Source organism: Indicator indicator, chromosome 16 (genome assembly GCF_027791375.1).
Source record: "Indicator indicator isolate 239-I01 chromosome 16, UM_Iind_1.1, whole genome shotgun sequence".
In the NCBI taxonomy this organism is placed as follows: Eukaryota; Metazoa; Chordata; class Aves; order Piciformes; family Indicatoridae; genus Indicator; species Indicator indicator.
In genome coordinates this window covers 5,849,071-5,872,246 of record NC_072025.1, presented here as the reverse complement: position 1 = coordinate 5,872,246, position 23,176 = coordinate 5,849,071, and the positions used below count along the sequence as shown (strand labels likewise).

Here is a 23,176-nt window from a genome sequence, read left to right as displayed (position 1 = left end):
AAACTAGAAATCAATAAAACCTTTGAAAAGGTTTAATTTGATTCTACAAGGGAGGTTATCATAATCCAACTCCACTTTCTCACATTCTGCTAGCAATTTCTCTCAGCTCAGTTTTAACTGCTAACTTTGTTCTCCATCTCACCATCTATCATGCTGTTATAATGCCAGCTCAAACACTGTTTGTAACAGCACAGCAATTTCTCAGAAGTTGCCAGCCTCATAGTGTGTTTTGTTAGAAGTGCATGGAAATTATTAGATTAAATTACAAATGAAAGACTCTGTAGTTGGTCATGATTACTGGAACATTTATGTACATTCAGTTGATCGTGAATTTTAACTTTTGTTCCTTTACAGATCTTCTGTTTATAATCTCTTCTACCAGATTATATGGGAGGTGGAATTGAAAACAACTGGTAAAGAACATACTCCCCAATATCCTCAAAAGAAAACTGTGACACCCACCTCCCCCATCCCCTACTGGCTTAGTATCAACAGATCCCCCACAACCACTTTTAAAACCTCTGTTAACATTTCACACACAGCAGCACACCTCACTATTCAAAGAATACAACTGTACAGGAACCTGCTTTACAAAGCAAGAGCTGAAACACCCCAGTTGTCCCCCCTGGTTTGTAAGATTTCACATACCAGCTTGGTACCAAACAATTAATACATCTAGAAATACCCGAAGGAAACACTGATCATACCACAACTGGTGACAACAATAGGGTAAGCAGCGGGATTTTCGATTATCTAACTGCTGGGGGTATCATTTTCAGCAAGGCATTTCAAACCAATTTCTTGACCATACACAGCCACTGAAAATATCCAGTAATTTCCAACAGAAATAGAGCTGTTTGACCCAATTCCAATGCAGATAATTATATTATCTGTACCTAAACTCCCTCTGAGTGTTTCAATCAGGTATGATATTCTTTACTTTGTTCTGATCTGCTTAGCATGGCTGAGCACCATTAAACTGCTGTCAGATTCCACAAAAGAAGTAGCTGCATTTCAGTAATAAGCAAAATGGTTCCCAATAGTGTTTAAAATAACTGGGGATCCTTCCAAATGAGCAATGCAGTGAGGCTAACCTGCAAGATTAAATCGCTGTCAAATGAGCCCCACAATTTCTTTGTAGAAGTGCACGCCCTAATACATTTAGTCTCTGAAGAGCACAGTTGTTGTCAAGAGTGAAACATACCTTGATGAGACTTCAGATAAGAGTATGAAGAATAATTCACAACCTTTACACTGTTTAATTCAAGAAACTGGACAATTAACTCCTCATGATGTACAGCCCAAGCCATTCTCATGTTTCTACCAGGACAGATCATCTACAGCAGCTATGCCCAAGTGCTAACCCATGAATCAGAGAACAGAGTTCAGTACGTTAGTTCAGCTATCACAAAATACAATACTGGCCTCTCCCTCATGTTCAGACCAAGGACATTTTATAACCACTATTTAAAGAAGCTAACAAACTAACTGATCATGAATGCACTTCGCAAGGAGTGAGAAGAAGCTTTCTAATTATCAAAACAACAGAAGTCTCTATCATAACACTGGGCCAAAAAAAGCTAAGAACCCCCAGCATTAGGTTTGATTCATTTATGACATGAATTGTATTAACCACAGACCTAGTGATGGTAGAGGACTTGAACTCTGCAGGGCTCTTCTCCACATATCTGCAAGAATCTGTGCCAGTAAGGAGATTGTCTCCCAGATGTGGTCACACACAATCTTAAATCTAACAGCTCTGTAAAATAGATGTCCTTAAGTGAGTGTCAGGGCTACAAAGACTGCCTCAGTAGAAGAGGAGAAAATCAGACAGCAGAAACCTGCGTATGAAGTGTGGAAGCTTCCATACACCCAGAAGTTTCTCCAAAAACTTACTTCTAAGAACTACCACTTCTACAAAAAACAAAAAAAAAAAAAAAAATCAGAAAACTACAGACTCTCCCGAGCAAACTCAGGTCCAGGTGTAAGTGTAGTGTGACAGAGAAAGAAGTTCAGCTGCACCTGAGAAACTGACACTGCTTCCCCCCCTACAGCATCCTGCCCTAAGGAACTGAGATGACATGGAGTCTTTGATGGCACAGGAGCCTAGAGCTAAAGCGTCTGGGATGGACAGACAGCTGAGGCAGTGACAATTGCCAGGCAGTCCAGAAACGGAAGGCCCTAAATCAAGTGTATTGTTCCATTTTGACAGCTCCCTGTAAACTACCTAGGCCCAGCATTCACCTCTGTGCTTCTCTGCCTTTCACAAACGGGAGACAGTCCCTTTGCCTCATGTTTAGAAGCAAGGAAGCACAGCACCCAGACTTGCCAGTGCATTTAGATACACCCCCAATTTTAATATTTTTTTTTTGTATCTCTTCCTACAAATGTCACTGAAATCATGCTCTTAAAAATATTCCATGATGAAATGAATCACCTGTTCATGAACCAATTTCAAAAGTAATATAGATATGATAGCAATTTAAAATCATGTTCTTCGCCCTCCCTTTTCACTAGGATAGCTCTCACTGAGATCAAATGAGTCCAGATTTTTCCCAGCTGAAATTTTTGTAGCTTAGAAAACAAATACTAGGAAAAAAAAAATAAATCAGACAACCTTCCAAAGCTGAAATTGCCCTTTCCATTAAAACACAGTGCTATACCCAAAACTGAAATCGTCACATAGCCCATAATTTCCATTACAAAACATGTTCCTTTTTTAGTAAAATTACAGCATTTGGTTGAATGATAACAGTATTTACATACTTGTTTATGAGCTCCTGAGATCTTCCAAGCAAGTAAGAGAATAGGTTATAGTTTATTAAAATAAGAGAACTGCATTGTTCCTAAGAGAACAACTTACTGCTATTATCGGTCCTATGCTACAAACATTTTACACAATGTTGTCCTTTAAAGGATTCAGAGTACATATCATTTATCAAAATAGAACTAAATCAGTGGTGTACGCAGAATAACCCTCAATGGTAACAAAGGCAATCCAAAGAATCTACAGAAAACATCCGAACTTATAAAATTCAGAGTCCTCCTGGAAACCACACATGAGATTTTGTACTGCAACAATGCTCCATGGAATAGTCTAAATCCAGAAATGGAAAAAAATCTAGCAACAAAGGATATTTTTGAAGTACACTACGAACCTTCTGATGTCATGTGACAGCCCTACTTGTGGAGCACCACCCAAATCGCAATGAAACACAAAAAGCAAGACATACCCTCCCCCCCCCCCCCCCCCCCCCATCAGTAGAGAAAGGATCAGGCTGAATAGATGACATGATAATCTACTTCAAAGGCTTCTGGAAAACAGCAAATACTCTTAGTACCTCAACAGCAAGAAAACAACACCACATAGCCACAGAGCTGCAGATGTCTATTAAATACAAAAAAATCATCATAAAAATATTCTCACACAGCATCTTCCAGTGATTTTACAAGCTGCCTTTAAACTTTTTTTGGCAAGACATTCTCTCTTCATCGACCTGCCACTGAGACCAAGAGCTTGGCTTGAAATAACCAGAGCATTTTTAAAATGAGATTTAAAAGCTTTTAAAATACTTTTCATTTTTAATGACATGACAGTTAGGTGTTCAAAAAAAAGGCTGGATGTGGCACTTGGAGCCATGGTTTAGGTGTCATGAGATGTTAGGTATTAGGTAACAGGTTGGACCTGATGATCTCTGAGGTCTTTTCCAACCTGGTTGATTCTGTGATAGTTCTTTATTGAAATGTAGTTTATGCAATTGTGACTATTAAGGGAACTAGCAGAACATTAAGCCTTAGACTGCAGCATGGGGAGAAGTCCATGGATGTCAAAGCCTACAAAATGAAATGCATGGTACTTCGCAGTCACAGTCCAGGGCCAGGACTGGTTAGTGAAGCATTCCTTCTACTAACCATGGCAAACCACAAACTCTTGTTGCAGAACACACACAGACCGAACCCGCTGGACTGCTCCTAGGAAAAACTTAACTATTAGCATTAGCAGTAAAGTATGCTGAATGCTCCCATATACGACCTACATTGGATAATACTTCTGCGTTTAAAAGGTGTTTTAGATAAATCCAGGAATTAATTCCAAAGCAAACTTTCCCTGCTTTATCAACAGCCCCTTCCTCAATTTTGTTTTATTCATTCCCCACGCAAGTTGGGAACAATGGACAGGAAACAAGTATTTCTGTTTTTTAAATATGTTTGCTAAATCAAAAAAAATGAGGATTTTTAAGGGCAAAGATGTGTATATGTATACACATATCTAAGTGTAAGTGTAAGATACACATATCTATTTATCTGTATCAATCCTCCATACAGATTACAGGAGAGTCCAGATCTGCCAGTTTACAATACATTGCAGAATTATGACCCAAACAGGTAGATTGTTGAACTGAATACAGAGCTGAACATATGAGCTTTTAAGTACCTGTTCTAAAAATATTTTCACTTATACTGGTCACACATTAAGGTCACACTGTTGCCCTAAGAAATAAAAGATGACATCCAAGAAAACAAGAAATCAAATTCTATTTCAACAGCTTAAAAAAACCAAACCAAAACAAAAAAATCCAAGTGACCTAAAAATCTATAGGGACTATCTAACACCCAATCCAGCAAGTCCTGATTTCAAGGAGGCCAAAATCTTACTATTATCATGTTTTCCGGCATCGTTCTGTATCTTCAGGTTTTAACTGTTAGAAAGCCATAATCAGCTGGTGTGTTGTGTGTAGGTCAATTTATTTCTCATACGCTAATTTATGCAACATTGACACAGAATGCCAGCTCCAATTCTTTTACTGTTTGCACTCTAGGAGTAGACTTGTATTTTCTGCCAACTCCATTACATCATCCGAAAAAAACCAAACATTTCTTTTTTTTTTTTTTTTTTTTTTTCCCCGAACCGCTGCCACCCTCCTTTTCCTTCACCCCTCTCCCCTCTCAAGTCCTTCAAAACCAGAAGCCAGTTAATACCGTGAGCTTTATTTCACTTTGAGGACCGCAAGCGCCCGGGCTCCCAGCGCTCGCTATTGTGCAGCACACGGATGCCTCCATCACTGACCTTCGCTTCTCGCTCAGGCTGTTACATAACCCAGCGCCGGCTGCGTGCGGCGAGTGAGAGCTTGGGCGAGTGGCCGCCTGTGCCTGCGTGTGCTTGCCGGGGCTCGCCCCCTCCCCCTCCTTATTTAATCCCGGGGGAGGAGGGACATATGGGTCAGCAGGTTAGCAGTGCCAAAGCCTAAACAATTCGGGACCGTCAAGAAAACACCCTCACCACTAGAGCCGCCTGCTCTTCCCAGCCACCTCCCCCCTCTCCTTTTCGCATCCGTACAGGAACGACAGCGGAGTGTTACATAATTTATAGGATCCCAAAGTTACACCCTCCCCATGCCCGCCGGAGCCGGCTGCCGGCTCCCTCCTGCCGGCCCCGCTCCCCGGCAGCACCATCTGCCCGCGCCGCCGGAGCCCTCGGCCCGGAGAGCCGGGGCGGCGGGGGCAAGGGGAACGTTGTGTAACACCCGCCAACTGCGGCCGCTCCGCAAACATCCAGAAAACTCCCCGACAAATTAAGGAAATTTTCTCCAGTGTTTCTGATTAACCTCGTTACATAAGGCGCTTGCATTCCAAATCCACTCTCGCAAGCTCTAAATATACCCCGCGCAGCCAAGTGCTCCCTGCACACACGCCCGTGGCCACCCGGCCTTCTCCGGCCGAGCCCGCTCCTCCTCGCCTCGGCATCCGCCTAACTGCGCGCTCCCTGCTCGCAAATCGTCTCTAATTAAATGTTTCGGCGTGTGTCATCTCTATGGCTCTTACTGTACGCGGATTCCCTGAGTGGGAAGCTGCCTGGGAAGGGGGGGTGTGGCCAAAAGGGAAAAATACTGTAAAACACAAGCCAACACATGATCAGCCATATTCCAACCTACAACCCAAAACCTCTCCGTCCGAGGAGAGACTGTCTCCCCACCGCCAGCGGCCGAGTACCGCCGCCCCAACGCCGGCGGCGACTGCTGAGGGGGCTGCCGCTCCCGCCGGGCACGCACTTTTCTCCGCCCATCGTTTTTTTCAACAGCCGTGTGTATTATTACATCGCGTTATTGAATTAATTTTTACCCATCACCGAGTGATTTTACCGAGCGAAGCCTCTCCAGCGCGCTCCCCCTCCTGTAGGAGCAACGCTTCATAAATTATTTACAAGTAATTAAAGCGGCAGCCTCCTCCCCCTCGCACGTCTCGGCAAACTCCGGCGGTTTGAAGCCGGCGCCCCTCGCCGTGCCCGCGGCGGGAGCAGAGCAGGGGCGAGCGCTCCCGGCCCGCTCCGCGCCGCCGGGGGGATTTGGCACCACCGAACCCTAAACTTCCACCTTCAGAGCTGACCCGCACACCTAATGCGTGCAGGACAGGGATGGACAATTAGCGACAGAAAAAGGGGATTCGTGTGTGCTAGGTTTTTATTCGGGGGCCGAGGGGAGCAGTATGAGATAATCAACGGGAGCAGAGAGATCCCCTGCAAAGTTGTGCACCTTCAAGAAACAACAGCAGCTACAAGATCATCCGCTCCACGAGGAAATAATTTTAAGATACACTTAAATGAATTAAGGGAAAGCAGCGCTCAAGTCACCCGCAAACCGCACATCTCCTGTTTAATCACAGATCCCCCATTCACAACAAGCCACAGCACACCAGTTGAGAAACTGTCAAAAGGAGACAGACGTGGGGGAGAAAAGGAGGGGGGAGGAAGGACACTGCAGCTTTAAAAGTTTGTTCTCTTGAATCCCAATACTCCTGCTGTTGCTTTATATATTTATAAAATTATGTAATTTCAGGGGCACAGTACCCATCCGGATAGCACAGGCAACAAACGAGAGAGACAGGAAAGCACCAAACACCGCTCAAAATTTTCATTGCATTTGTCCCTCCTCCTGCAGCAATTAAAAGAAGCTATAAAAGTTTGCAAGGTTTTGCAGGCTGTAGAAGCGTGGCTTGTTTGCGTGCGCGACTTCAGCAAGCACCAGCAATAAACCAGGGGATTAAATTGCTGCATTTCCCTCTTCTCTCTTACTCCCCTCTTCCTATTCCCACCCACCCCTCGATCCCACTCCCCCGGCCCCCTCCCCCTTCCCCAAGTCTCTCTACCTCTGCTGCTGCTGCTGGAGTAGCTCTGCCTGCGGACGGGAGCCGGCGCATCGCTTTTCCGGGCAGGCTCCAGGTTCACCGGGGTGTCCCTGGCGCCGGTGGCCGCCTCGGAGACGCTGCTGCCCGGCTCACTGGCTGCTGGATCGGGGGCTGCCGGAGCGGACTCCATGTTTTTCCCAATGTAGATCGCTTGGAGATGGCGAGCTCCTACACTCCCTCTATCTTCTGTTTCCAGCGCAACTCTATGGTAGGGAAGCAGAAGGGAGAGCGCGAGCGTGATCCAGATGGGATGTGAGCTTGCCTGGCTGTGACCACAGGCAGCGCTAGCGAGAGCTGCACACCCCCCCCCGCCCCCGCACCCCCCGCGCTCCGCCGCCAGCCCCGCGCCCCGCATCGCCGCCCTCCGGCACGGCCCCAGGGCGCAGACCCGGGTATTGCCGCGGCGGGGCTGCGGGACAGCTGGAGGACGGGCTGGGCCTGGCGGCCGCCCTGGAAGCATCGGCGGTCGCACAGCCCCCGCAGCCCCCAGCGGGGCCCTGGGAAGAGAAGATGCTGCCGTCGCCCTGGGAAGGCCGCCCGACCTCCGGCTGGGCTGGGACCCGCGGCTCGACGCGCCTGTGGGGCCCCGCCAACAGGGTCGCCGGGCCCAGGAGAAGCTTCGGGCTCCAGCCTCAGCACTGGTGGGAAGAGCTGCTAAGCTGCCTTTTCCCCCATCAGTGGCTCACTTGAAGCTGCACGAGCAGGTGCCAGCTGTATTGTCACAAGACCCACGCGTTTAGCCGCCATACAGCTAGAGAAGGCAGTACTTCAGACAATACCCCTCCTTAAATGAAGTACACTTGGACATGGAACAAAAGGTGATGAGGAAGGTGCCAGAAAACCTCTGGCTCTGGTCTGACTTCTGCAAGCACTTGTGCAGTTCAGTTTCAGTGACGGTCAACTCGTTGTCCATCACCCAGGTTTAAAACTAACTAACAGCCTCCACAAGCAGTGTGCTGAAGAACACATCCCTCTTGTGTAACTGCCATGTTACATGCAGCCCTACTGCTTGCAGCACAGAAGGTACTAAAGCTGCCTGCTTCAACTGTTCTCCCTGGATATGCGGCCTGAGTAGCCCAAATGATAGCATACAATGATAGCAGTGCAAGTGTTCTCCAAATGGTAATGGGTCACATGCAAGCAGCTGATATGCTACCTTCTGCTGATCAGGACTGCTGCTATGGCTTTCAGGAGCTGGTACCTGATGAAATTCGTAAGTAAATCCTGAACAAATTACACAGTCTAATCGCCAGTACTGCACTCCTCTGACACAGAGTGGCTGCTCACAAACAGCTGTGAAACATACCATGAGTCCTATTTGCCCCAGGAGCTTGTCCACACATTGTATTACATCTTGCACCACTGACAGTTCTTGTAGTGGATGGATAGAGTCTTGGGTTTGTTGATGTGGAGGTCCTGAAGTTTCAGTTATCCGCCTGAAAACCACACAACAATTCTGATTAACTGTTGACTACCTACATCTGAGAAGGGTGGGCAGAGGCTGTGGAAGACAGAGCATTAAAAATGATTCTGTATTTATTTACAGAGTGCAAATAAATCTGAGGAGGTCAAGGACTTACAGCCTTTGCCTATTGAGTAAAGGAGTGCTTGTTCCTGATGATTAAGTATTCAGTTACAGCAGGCCTGGAAGCCCTGGGGTATGGACACAAAAGGCTACAAGGTTTTTCACCAGTGACAACTGAAATCATCTCAAGCCCTGACAGAAGCTGTTCCTAGACTGCAGACTTGAAGAGGGAGGCAGGAGTGCATTGCTCCCAGTGCTTTATTGTGAAGCTGTGGGGAGTACTGATGTCACACATGCTGGCAGTGACAGGTTCACAGTCTTTTAGCATGATCTTGCCACAATCTGCAGAGGGCAGTGAGATGGTCCCACTCTGATACACATTTGGTGGATTCGTTGCAACTTCCTTCCAAACCCTCTCCCTTTGCTTTTCACTAATTGGCAGCCTCCAAATGGAAGAATTACGTGAGCACTGGAAACTGAACTGCCTGTTATCCTGAAAGCTTATCCCTCTCCCTTCAGATCAGAGTTTAAGCAGGCTGACCAGGCAATGTGTGTTGGGAAACTTGCCCGGTTAATAAAAAAAAAGACTTCATTTCTCAAAGCTGCCAGACCACTGCCTTTCACCAACACTAGGAACAACTGGACTACTAGCCACAGTAAGGGTTATTCACATGAGTGTTTGGCAGAACTTGTTTTTACTACTTCAGATTATCAGGGACTGTGTGGTAGCTTTTTCCTCTTCTTTTATCCATTAAAGACTGCTGAGATTTAGTACACCTACCTTAACTATACAATTGTTATTCAGGGTATCTTTTCCCTCTTTTCTAAAACTAAACTATTTTTCATTTTACTTTTGTAGAAAAGAAGGAAGAAGAAAGTGAGACACTGAAGGCTGTAATAGCACAACATAACAGTAGAGCTTTGTTTTTCATAAGAAATTGGGGGGAGGGGTGGAAAGGAAGAATCACAGAAGACTAAACACAAGTGCCTACAACATCTCGATCTATAGAGAAGAAAAAAAATAATTCTATGTTGCTTAACAACATGTCCCATAAGTCACCAGCAGTAAGGACAAGCTAAAGCAGGACAGACCTGTAGCATGTTTGTAGAAACAAGTCTAAGAGTTTTCACAGCACCTACACAAGCAAAGAGACAAAGCAGCTTAGCTCTTCTGCAAAAAGAGAGGGTGCCCAAAAAACCTGAAAGCACCATAAGAAAAATAATAATAATAATAAAAGAAAGTAATGGATGACAGTTCACTTGAGCTTTATATAATGGAAGAAAATCATCATGACTTTTGTCAAGCTCCCTCTTTACGAAGGCTGTTCTGCCAAGACATCCTGGGCATTCTAGCTTCCAACCCATACCCCAAAATGGTTCATTAACTTTGTTCACTAAGCTTGTTTAAACACATGAGATGGCATTAGCAGCAAAGACAGGTATGCTGAAAAACTTGAGGAGAAATTTTTGGTTAGATTAAAAACGGCTTTAGAAATTGCTGCAGATGTTACCTGGAACAGAAATAACAATAATGGGAGGGTAAAAACCCACTTCCGGGTGTGATTCTATTGATTCCATGCAGATAAAAGAATATTTAAAAAAAAAAGATAAATCAGTCAAATCTTGTGTGGTTCTGGGGTACACAAGATATTATGATCATACTGACAAGATATTGAGATCATACTGACACTTTCAGAGAACTGACACAGCAATACTTGCATGGCAAAGACACAACACACAGAGCACACACGAGAAAATCATAGGTTGCAATACAGCCCCATTTCACCACAGTGCTTATAGATTTTGAATTTGAGGGGGTCAGTCTGTCTTCTACATATATTACTAATACAGCTGCTGAAATACTCCATTTCAAAATGAATGCCAAGGTATATTCCTGACTCAGGAAATATATAATAGCCTGCATTCCCTTCTGTGGATTTGGCCTATGGTGAACTCTGGGCACACCATGAACACATCAAAGTGGGCTGTCAAGCCTTCCTAGGAAGCTTTGTTAGTTCCAATCTAGCAGACAGAGAACATCTTGCTGCAGAACTAAGTAACCACGAGGGCAAAAGCTTAGGTAATATCACACGCCAAAAGCTAGTGAGATGTTTTGATGCTGGTTGGCATTTCCTGTCTTCGGTGTTCCCTTATGACATTTCCCCAAGTTCTTCGGTTAAAGCTGCTTCGGCACAAGTTGCCAGGGCTAAGGCATATTTGCTTCCATTGGACACATTCTGCTGGTGGTGATTTTGATATCTTTGCAAGAAAAGGAGACAGCAAAAGGTCATAGGCTGAGAACATTAATGCAGAAAAGCTAATTTCAGACTCATGCAAGTAGTAGGGCATCCACTGGGTCTTCAGCCAAGTCAGCTAGTACAATTTTGATGTAGTCATGCTTATAGATTAATCTTGAAAGATGACATCAAGTCATATGGTTACAAAGAATAGATACATAGTTTGTAGCATATTTTTCAATAGTTAAATTTTACAGTAGTAAAGAAATACATACAGCCTATAATACCTGAAAGCAACTTTCTTGAAGTTATGCACCCCATTAAGCTTCAGCAAAAACAGGCAGACAAGTAAACTACATGTATAGAACCTGAACTCATTACTGCTGAATTTTTCAGCTTCATTAATTAAATTAAATACTACTTAAACAGCATTCTCTCTTACCCTAGATGAAAACAAAGTAAGAAATAACAGGAGAGAAATAAGACAACTGTGTGGGAGGCACTGTGACTGGATGCAGTTTCAGTGGACCCTTTCCCACAGCCTTTATCTCTAAGCCAAGTGGACACTAATCAAACAGTTCATCTGGAATTTACACTCATAGATATAATTTTGTTTGTTTTAAAGACTGGGGAGCATTTGTTAACTAGTTAGCACAGCACAGATTCAGTGGAATCTCCTTCTTCCTGCTGCAAACTCAGTGTAAACCTTGAGCTGCTTTTCATTGCTTGTTAAGCCTCAATTTCCACTTCCCTCTCCTGCCCTTTGGATTCATTCCTTACTGGATTTTCTGTTTTTGAACAAAAACTGAAGTATGAATTACAAATGAAGTAATTGTGCTTATCTGTGCAGCTCTGTGTCCACAATCGGCATCCCCAGATGTAAAGAGCAAGCAGCAACAGCTCAGGCCTGTTCCTAAGAGTTCAGTACTTTTTGTGACTGAATTAAGGCAAAAATCCCAGAGATATGTGTCTTCCTCAGCATGCTGCCATTTCCTTGCAGATGGTTGAAAACATTACTATTTTCCTTAGCAAGTTGAACACTCTTTTTCTCATTCCATACACTTGCAGGCAACTTCTTCCTCCCATGACGGTAATCTAATTGAATTATAGAAGTAGTTCAGCCTGCATTGAAGGGAAACAGGGAACAGAAAAACCTGATCCAAAGACACATTGTTCATTTCAAGAAAAGGGAAGCTCTTCCTGTGACGATCAGTAAATGAGACACCATTTCTAATCATACTTAATATCCCAAGAGGGGTGGTTGTTTTATAACTAGCTCTTGCTTCGGTACCTTCTTAACCATGTTTTTACTGAGTAGTTGCTCCTTCAAATGCCACATTTATTATAGAATCTATCCTTTATATCAGACTTTTGCACAGACTTTCTGTGCAAAAAAACTCCATGTTTCCGTAGAAGCAGTAGTTGTGTTGAAGCCAGTTAAAGCAAGGAGAAAAAAAAATAACATCTCCTTAAGAAGAAAATGTTAGTACTGTCTGGATGATCACTGTGCATATGGTTTCATACATCTGTCATTCTGGTGGATTCCATCAATAACCACTTTCAAAATACTATGATTCTTTCAGGTAAGGTCAGTTATTTGGTTCAGTTATCAGGCAAGATCCTAAAATATGACGGTGTGCAAATGTATTTGGAAAGCTCACTTTCACTCAAAATCATTAAGGAAGTTTGCACAAGCCAAGCAAAAGTGTATCAGACTAGAAGGTCATACGAACAGGAAAGCTGCAAGCTACTGTGCATTAACGTGTCGTTACTAGAAACTGTCTAATGCATGCACAAGTCTACTGCATAGTCAAGCCAAAACACAAAGTTACATATTTGCAGGAATCTCAAACACAGCCAAGTAATATTCTTTGCTATTAACTTCTCCTAAGTATCTGGAAAGGAAGATGACCAAAAAAAGCCTCTGCGTGTCTGAGGTCATGCACAGCATATCCACACTGGCACTTAAGAATGAGTGAAGTACTCACACAAATCTATCTTAACATTGCCACTCTTTCCTTTCAGCAGTCAGGATGCTAAGCAGGTGGTGTACTTCACCCCACCACTAACTTACAACAATTTGCTGTTTGGGGAAGTTATAAAAGAAACTACCTGTCTTGTCCCAGTCAATATCAAACCAAGCATCTAAGAAAACATTCTGAAGGGGTGGTGGAAAGCTTTCTTCAGGTATCCCATTGCCATGGTAAGGAGCCATGACTGTACACGCCTTCTGATCTGTCTCCTTTTTCCCCAGGTCACAGAACTTGATCTTCTAGCTAGCTTAGAAATACAAAAATTGCCTTCACTGAACATATACCAAAAAATTTCACTAACCATCAGATTATTTAAGCAGTCCAAAACAGCACAGACATTACATCTTAGATAAGCATTAAAACTGCCAGAACTGCAGAAGTGAAAGTTGTAATTTCATTTAAAATAATTAGTCAGGTTCTACATCATTTGAAGCCTCGTTTAATTTATTTAAACACTATCTAGTAAAATATTTTTATTTCAAGAAAAAACAGAAAGCCACCTCCTACCTATGCAAAGTTCAACAGAAAACATGTTCTGTCTGTTTTAACTCTTTGACAACTTAATAGTCCACAGAAGAACACAACAGCCTCTTTTACAATTGTTATGCCCCAAATTTTATATATTCTATACAGAATAAATAGATGAATATGAAGCTTCAAGTACAATGCTGAAAAAAGAATCCATGGAAGAGGAATTTAATAAAGAAGATATTCTGAAATGCCAAACAAACAAAGGTAGAGTAAGAAGGAAAAGATCCATTTTTCCCTATGTTTGGAGATGAGAGGGAAGAGGGCAGAACTATTGGACTTTCACAACTGACAGTTCAAATAGTGTGGGAAAAAAGTTGATATTCAAAGTGTCTTCATATTCTGTAAAGTACCAACATTCAAAATAAGCTTTGCAATATTTTTAGTTGGTTTTGCTGTGATGCAAAAGAAGACAGGAAAAATGCCTTTAAATAAAATAATAATGAGACCTGGAATTTAAAGATGCATTTTGCACCTTGATTTTTTTAAATGGTTAAAAATTAAGTTTAGATGTGCTTCAAAGTAAAATAACCTCTTCCTTAAAAAACCCAAATAAACAACAAAAAATTACCCACTTTCTGAACATATTTGAAAAGGAACACCAGGGTCTTGCATATTTTTCCATTTCTTCAGATGCATAAATCAATCCCAAAATAGACTTAATGAAATTGACCCAGCTCTGTATTTTTCCAGAAAACAAATAAATATTCCATTTAGGATACGGTAAAGCTACTGACAGCACTTTGGTAGCCTTTGTATAACCAACCTGATGATTCTTAAACAATTTCAACTACAGAAGTACACATATCATGTAAAAGTAGGCTACTCAGTAGCAAGAGACTCACAGTACACTATGAGTCTCAACTATCATTAAAGCCAAAGGATATCAGCATTAAACAGACATGTCTTACTGTAACATTAAGAATGGATTTCATACTTAGAATTGTGACTCCTGCACAACTCTTCTGAGGCCTATGTCTGTGTTAGGCTGTAAGAAGAAGCTGTTCCAAGACAAACACTTAGACCACTGGCAAGCTGTTTTCACATGTCATAATATTCAAAACTTTCACCAATTAAAAGTCAGAGGTAAGGCTGGAAGGAAGAAACACATTGACATACTCAGACCCTCTCTGTAACGGCAAGGGAAAAAATTCTAAAATAAGCAAAAAAAAAAAAAAAGGTGGATTTTTTTGATACTTTATTTATTTTCAACCGCTTTTAATTTAAATAAATTGGACAGGGTTGTTAGCCAAACAGCTTCTATTATCAAATCTTTTGCCAAAGGTTTTTATTTATATCTTGAATTACAGAAATTACATGCCAAAACATCAGATTTTTTTTTTCCTTCTCATTCAAAAAGCACAGAAAAATAGCTAATTTCAGCATAAGTAAGCCTGGCAATGCAAGACCCTAGCAGTCTATTTCTGAATTATTCCAAGGCCTACGAGTCAGATAAAGCATTTCTCCTCTTTTTCTTGAAAGAGTCTTTGCTTCTCTTGAAAAGAAAGCTATTCTTTAAAAGCAAAACCAGGTTATGTAAAATATCCTCACAACTGTATTTAAACACACTGCGTTCTCTTACTTAGAGGAACAACTGCTTTACAGGTTTCATAGTCAAAACAGGAAGCTCTGTTTTAAAAAGTTTGTTTTAGCTGAGGACAGAATCTTGTGACTGGGAGACTTCATGATAACTTCACACAGATGTTTCCAAGTTTAAAGCAAAAATAAAACCTGCCATACTCCATGGATTCTTAGAGTACTCTTCCACTTGAGCTTGTCATTTCAACAAATTTTGTAGTACGTCTCTTTCTATCTTTGCTATCTTCCACAATTCATGGGACTTTTTCACAAACCACCTCAGCAATCCTTGTTGCTAACTGTAGACATTTAACCATCATTTGAAAATAACATAAAGCAGCAACTCAGGCAAAACAATTAAGAATTAAATTTAAAAAAAAATGTATGAAGACAAAATCCTAGGTGGTGAATAACTAACATGAAAATCAGCTTACTTATATAAAACAGATTATGCATTTCCACATCCTTCATGAATATGCTTCCCTATGGAAACATAAATGAAGTGTCCACAGGAGTTTTTCCAGTTTTATTTTTCAGCCTCAACCATGTTCCTTCTCTACAGGCCTTCCATTATTCAAAAGTAATCAACACAGATTTTCATTGGCAAGAGCATGCTTTTTTCACCTTAGTATGATGGCAATCATTTGCCTCCAATTTAAATGGATTAAGCAAGCAATTTCCTATTTACACCACTAGCTTAACACTAAGATAATTTTACTCTTCTTCAAATTATCTATCATCTTGATAATACACTGATATTTTCCTGGCACATATGCCAATGAAAACTACTGCTGTGCCTCCTCTCTGCTGGGACATACAGCTTTATAAGACCTTTATGATGATATTCAGAACAGCAAGATGAGTGAAAAAACTACAAAGGAACATAATGTGTTTCAGTTTAAAGTTCCTTACTAATATTTGTGGGTTTTCATAAATCTATAAAAACTTGGAAAAAAAAAAAAAAACAACATTGTAGCAGCTCTACATATGACTTTTCGCTTGTCTGAACGTAAATCTGAACACATAACAAAAACTAACTTTGAAGTCTCCTATCATTTTCCCTAGTGTTGCAAAATTTGTCCAAGAGGAATATATTTGAAATGGATGAGTTCAGATTTTGAGAACCAAAGATTTCTATTTCTCACAAAAAATAATAATGATTTAAAAACTTATATATTTTATAGCTATTGCTCAACATTGTTTTTCATGATGGAATTTTAAGGCTTTCTCACCTTTTATCTGTACCTCAAAAAATGCCAAAATCTAATAAAACTTGGGAAAAGAAGTTTAAATATCAAGAAACAATTAATACAACTTTTATCACAAGCACTTCATGCTCCTCAGCTTCAAGTAGGCAACAGAGAAACAGCAGCATGTAATCATCTTCCAAATGCTCAGTATTAGCTATTCTAACATTTCAGGTTTACAAACAAATTCAGCAGAGCGATTTCTTACCTCAGATGAAAAGCTCTTAATACTTTTCCACCTCAGACTCTTCCAGTTACATTCAGGGATCTTGTGTTCTTTCACTTGGCATGCTGAGTCTCTGTCTGGTCAGCTGTGAGCCTATGTTCCAGCACCAAAAAGAAAAAAAAAAATTAGATATGCTCTGTGGATTGGTGCTCAAAGTACAAGTTTCATGTGATATAAAGTTTACGTTCCTTATAATCTGACCTCATAACTCTATTCCATGGGGACATCTTTATCAAGGAATGGATTCTTGGCCTGGGATGATGGAATTAAAAATTCCTTACTAATTAATTTTTAGCTGGCACCATTCACAATCTTTTTAAGTTCAGTCAGAACTGTAAGTCTACTCTCCTTGTTTAACCACTTATAATTAAAGATAAATAAATAGCTCAGCTCTATTTTTTCCCCAGATGAATGTACTGATTACCACAGTAGGTTTTTCTGCAGAACTTTGGTTTGTGGATAAGAGATTTTTCTAAACATTCAACTCTCTAAATGCTTACTCCAGAGAAAAGGGAAAAGGGGAGAGGACAGTTTTGAAACTGATCATAAAAAGTTTCCAGAAATATTTTTTTAAAGCCAATAATTATTTTTAATACTCAAGGATGGAATATTTGTTTAATTGACTGTGCTTGCATATGCTTCTATAACCCTTTTATAAGGAAGACTCTGTATCTTTGGACTGCATACACAGACCTAGCAGAACCATACATTTACTCAGTATTTTCTATATCAGGTAATGACATCTGTGTGCCCCTTTTGGCTGTGCACTATTAATAGAATGTACACCTCAGACTTTACAGGCAAACAAGACATGCAGGAAGCAAAAAGAACCTCAATGTCAATAGACCTAAATATATTTATACTACAAAAAGATTAAGTTTTTGGAGAAGTAAGGCTTGAGAACATATGCAGCTAACAAAGCACAAAACTTTATTACATGTTTTACATGATACATGCTCAAATGCCCTGAATGCCAGGAATATGGTCCTTAATACTCTGGGGCTTTGAAAATGGACCATTAAACCATAATATTTTTAAAGTATTGAAGTTTCCTCCTGAGAAGAACGAAAGCCTAAATTTGAATGTAAGGTCTGACACTCCCTTTCTTTTTAAATACCCTCTGTTTTTAAAGTTTTGATTCAAACTCCAGAAGCTCAGTGGTACCAAGACAGTCAAACAGTTTCACCCTGCTCTTTTTCCCCAGAAATATTATTTTGCAATAAAACTATTTAACTGTTGGAAATCTGAGCTGCTTTTTTTTGATTGATCACATAATAGCACTTCTGCTCCAAACATCCATGGAATTACCAAGAAGAGATACAGAGAATTGGTTTTGTCATGATTTCTTCTGTGATTATTGTGCTAATCCTGGAATATACTGTATGTCCATATACATATGTATATATACACTGTGTAATTGGACTGCTCACTGTATGTACTTGCTGATTGAGTTCTGGACCATCAGAAAGAAGAAACAGCAAGGTGGTTCAAAAGAAGCCCTTCCTAGAAATATCAGTTAACAACTTCAGTAATAGTTGTGAAGAAGTTCAAGCCAAGTTACGGTACTTGCTTTGCCAATACAAGTAAGAGATCAAAAGGACCACAAATAGTTAAATAATATCCTTCTGTTCATTTCAGGCAGACTGATGCAGATGCAGCAACCTGCTTGAGTTTCTGAGGAAGTCAGACCAGGGATATGGCAAGCCTCTGAGATGACAGACCTGTTCATCACAGCCCTTCCACCCCACCAGCAATCTTGTCTCACTCTTCTCTTGCCTTTTTGCTTTGCTGTGTTTCTGCTGTTAAAAAACATCCCAGGTTAAAAAAGCTGCCTAGTCACCTGAGCCATGAACTCCCAATGGGAATAGCTTCAGCTATTCAGAGTTTTACAAAGTAGGATTTTGCATACAGCCAGCAGAATTTCAAGAGCTACCTCAGAACTACCAAAGCCCAGCAGCTATATCTGTGTATGAAGAGAAGGCAGTCATACCAGGAACCCTTTAACCATGGTATCAGTCAGCTTTCTCAGAATCCTTTTTCCCAGATGCATCAAGGTGATGCGTGATACTACAAAATACATAGATTCAAGTTTTTATCCAGATGATCCTCAGTTCATGACTGTCTTCAATCTACACTGTGCCCACCTTCGAAAGTGCTTAAGTGGTGGCAGAAAGCCACTACAGGCAAACAGAAACATGAATGAGGACATACAGGGTTGATGTAAATTTATTTTTATTCTGAAGTGAACACACATAGAAACTTGTGTGTGGTGTTCAGTGATGCGCACTTTCTGAAGCACTGTTTTCCACAAACACAGAAATTCAATAATTAGCTTTCAAGCTGTTGGTTAAATTTCTGGGGTGAATAAATAACAAGTAAGAGCCAGCTATTCATTAGTATGCAATACCCGATTATCCTTCTTGATGAATCTGACCCAAGGTTTCCCTGCTGTTGGAAGGAACTAAAATTGTAACAGACAGAATAGTGTGCTTTACCTGTAAGAAAGCAGAAAGAAAAAAAATGAGTCGATTATTCAAATAACCAAGTGCTTTATCCCAAATTTGTAAAAACTATCAACAAAAAATTCTTTTTAGGAAAAGAATTTGAAGTTTGAATTGTACTATTGTTGGTCTAACCCATTCAAACAGCATGTGGCCTCCCAATATGCAGAGGTTGCTAGCTGTTCATGACTTCCTCAGCAGCAAGTTGACTGCTGCCTAAGTCTGTTGCCTATGAACCCTCCCCGCCAACAGGAGAAAGGCTCCTGCATGAAACCACCTCCATCATTTCAAGGCTTCAGTTCCAATTCACCCCTGCCACAGACTTACTTTTGGTTACAGAGAAATTATTATGAGTTGGTACAGTATTATTATTCCCAACAAGCAGAATGGGTTAGCATACAGCTATTTTATATTTAAGCAAGATTGTGCTTAATGCTTTCCATTGAAGCGCCACTAATCGGTGATGTTTCAGTGTTTGGTCACTGATACTTTCTTTATCCCAGCAGGTTCCCAATGTAAACGATTTATAGAGTGCTATGCCAGCTCAGCCAAGCAAGAATAGGGGTTTTTGTGTTTGTACTGCCTGTGTCTACCCAGAGTAGCAGCTACTGATGAACATTCTGAAAAACAAAACCTCTAAATGCAGGAGAAAGTAGTTAAAGCAACTGGCTCCCTCAAAAGAACAGATCAGACTGTGGTGCAGTTCAGAAAGTGCTATGATACCCATTAACAGCTGTATGTTCTCCACGTATTGAAAAGATGAAGATAATTAGTAAATTTATGCAGTTCTCCCCAAAAAGCATTGTAGGTTGTTAAATGGATCCACAATGTTATTGGCATCATTCAAAGATGTGCATTTACATTTGAGCGTTTACCCAGAGTGTTTCTCAGTTGTTCTTCTAATGGTGAACTGAAAGCCATGCTTCTAGACTCAAAAGAGATGAAAAGAAAAATCTGCTAGTTCTGCATTATCTCCCTCCCTGTTTTAACCTGAGAAAGCACAATTTTTGTGCATACCTCTCTAGCTTCATTAGGAAGAAAAAGAATTACTGCTGCCCTATCACCCTCAGGCTTGCTCATGAGAGAGGCAATTCCACAGTCTTGAGGTGCCAGCAGGACTCTCCCACTTTCTCCTCAGAGAGGGCCTAGTAGTTGGGAGAGCACTTCTATTCACTATAGCTTTAGTGACCATGCAGCCTACTGAGTACAGCCAAAATTTATTTGGTCACTTACTCCTGAAAGAGGCAATTCCAAAGTATGTCACTCCATGACCATGGTTTACAAATTCCTGCTGTAGACAGTGCTCTGCCTCGTCAATTAAAATGCTGACAGATATCTATGAAATACCAAGGATCCTGATACTAATTAACAGCAAAATTCATGCCCAGAAAACACAGTAGTCAGATGCAACATAATGCAAACCCAATAGCAAACACCTCGAGTTGTCCCAGCAGTTTTTCCACTCACTGCAATTTTACAGTTGTTCTCAAACAAATGAAAAATGAGATTTACATCATGTCCTGAATATTCCCAAAACTTATGATGCTTGAGATAATGTGAAAATGGAGGAAAGGAGTAGGAAACTCAGAGCTGGGCTTTTCTTAAAGAGCACCAGCCTTTTCATGTGTGCAAACAGTTTCAATCTGGATACCTGCACATACAGAGCAAGGCACAGCATCAAGTCTAGGCTACCTAACAAATTATGCACAACAGCAGCACCTTACCAGATGATGGCTGTTACCATGCCCACCAACCACTGTCTTTCACATTAGGCTAAGGAGGTGCTCACAGACCTTAAGAGCAGCTCAGCTAGAATTATTTCTGTGCTGCACATGGATTTATCAAGCTGAAGATCTGGAACTTGTGAACTGTAGCTTGTCCAGCTGAAGCTGCATTGGGGGACCTGTACTATGAGGCTGGGTTGTGTCTGAGTTGCTATTTGTCAAGTTTTCTGCTTCCGAAGCGCTCAGAAGGACAAAGCAAAACTGCCGAGCTGGGATATCACCCCACTTGTCTGCTACAACTGCTTCCTACCTTTTAGAAGCTTCTCTTACACGTTTAAGAAGGATGGTCTAGCTGCAGACTTTCAAGCGTCACTTTGAATCACACTTGGAATTTAAGAGGTTCTAACAAAGTATAGGGCTATAGGCATATAGGCTGACTGATGCTTCAGTACTGAGTATAAAGTCTTCTATGGTATTTGATTCTATATTTATGCTTTAACTCATTAGTGGGTTTAATTATGCTGCATAGATTAAAAATTGCAGCTTTCTCAAGTTCAATTTATTTCTCCATATAAGGGATTCAGATTTTTTTTTTCTTCTGTGGTGGGGGTCTTTCAGATGATGTGCTCAAATAAACACAAGTTAGCATAACAGCCATATATTAATCTGTTGAGCATTTTCAGAAAGGAAAGAAAAAACATAGCCTGTTTGAAGTTTCTGTGCAACATTAAAGAAGAGGCCAGAAGAGGCAGACAGAACTGCATTCTGTACTGGAACCTCAGGAAGATCTCTAGAGGGAAAACAGAGGAGTTTAGTCTTCATAAAGAGAAAAAGGGATTTACTGAAAAGGAGATAAACAAAAAACTACTGCCACTTTCTGGATTTTGGTAATCATGATAAACCACTCAGTTTTGCTACTTTCTTCAGTTTTTACTTATCACTTTTCATAGATAACAGTAGCTGTAAACATCTCATTTGCATCCATCTCAGCTATATTAAGATGAGTTAGGAAATGTTCTCTCGTCAATGATCTCACTAATATGGCTGTGTTATGCCTCTAGGAAGTCATACCTTAATAGCAGTATGGTCAAGTTTGGTTAAAGATACAAAAGAGGTTTGATACTCAGTCATTTTTTTTTTTTTCAATCAAGGAGAGCTACAGATCGTCATAAATATCACCCAGGTTTATGTTTAGAAAAAACAACAGATGTTCTAAAAGTCTTGTTTCTTAAGGGAATGTTCTGAGCATTCAGTTTTCTGACAAATTTCAATTATGTCTCATTTATTCAGAATAAAGGTTTTACTCCTGGCTTATCTGGATTTTTCTCAAAGGTATTGGTACAATGTATGAAATGGGGAATAAAGACTACTTGCAGAGGTCACATCAAGATAGAACATCACATAATAATACTGAGAATGGTTACAAGGGAGCAAAACCCACATTTTTTTTGGTTAGTGCTGATTGTCTGTAGATCATGAAGTTCGAGTCCCTTTTCAGCAGAGGCTCCTGTATCATCTTTGAAAATCAGGCTTAGAAAAAAAATTAAGTATTTTCAAAAGCACTCATGAGACTAACAGAATTCACAGAAAGGCTTCTGCACAGCGACACTGAGCTTCACAGTGTCTAACTCAGTCAAATGAGGCTTAAAACAATCCCCTGTGCCCAGTTAGGTGCCCAGGGTTTCTCTACAATGCAGAAGGAGGATTAGACAAAGATGAGGTTCACATGTAGTAACAGAGATGTCTTAAGGCTGCAGACACCAGGTGAGCAATCCTCACTGCAGGAAGAGAGCTGCCCCCACTCTCTGAACCTCCAGTACTCAGGCTTTTTCTATCATAAAACAGAGGGTACACCTGTCTTTTATGAATAGCTGTAGGAAGAACTCTTCTTCATCTAATAGCTCAGCAGTTAGAGCTCTCACAAAAGTTTTAGAATGCCTCTAATTCCTCCTTCACCTGAGGTCCACATCTTTTATGCAGGGGAGCATAAGGCAGATACACTTTCAACTTCTTTTGAAGCTTTCTTCACTGTCCAGAGCTCAATAGGGAAAGAAAATGGTATGAGTCTCTAACCTAGTACTTATGTAGTGCTCCATAAGATATATGCCTACAAGCTTGTTCCCACTACAAAAGCAGTGAACAATAGCCTTCATTAGGTAGTGAACTTAAGAGTGGCATCAACTAAGAGGCAAATATCACTATCACCAATACTTGCCCTTCTAAAGGAGAACATCCAGAACATGCATGGAGAACTGCAGTAATCAGTTATGGTTTGGCTTGGATGTCACAATTGAGCTTTTCCTTTTCAGCCCCCCAACACCAAAATAGTCCATCCCACAGCAGCATAAGGCTGCAGTTCCCACAGTTACAGTGGCTCAGGGACATCCACTGCTTC

At 41.0% G+C, this 23,176-nt stretch overlaps 1 protein-coding gene across 1 annotated transcript in view; it reads right to left on the bottom strand.

Annotated features, from left to right (window-relative positions):
- RORA (RAR related orphan receptor A) overlaps positions 1-7,312 on the bottom strand; it is a 359,905-nt gene extending 352,593 nt beyond the window's left edge. The window contains exon 1 of the mRNA XM_054387887.1: positions 7,144-7,312. Within this exon, the coding sequence (XP_054243862.1) occupies positions 7,144-7,312 (169 nt within the window). The remainder of the gene's footprint in view (positions 1-7,143) is intronic.
- Positions 7,313-23,176: the final 15,864 nt, after the last annotated feature.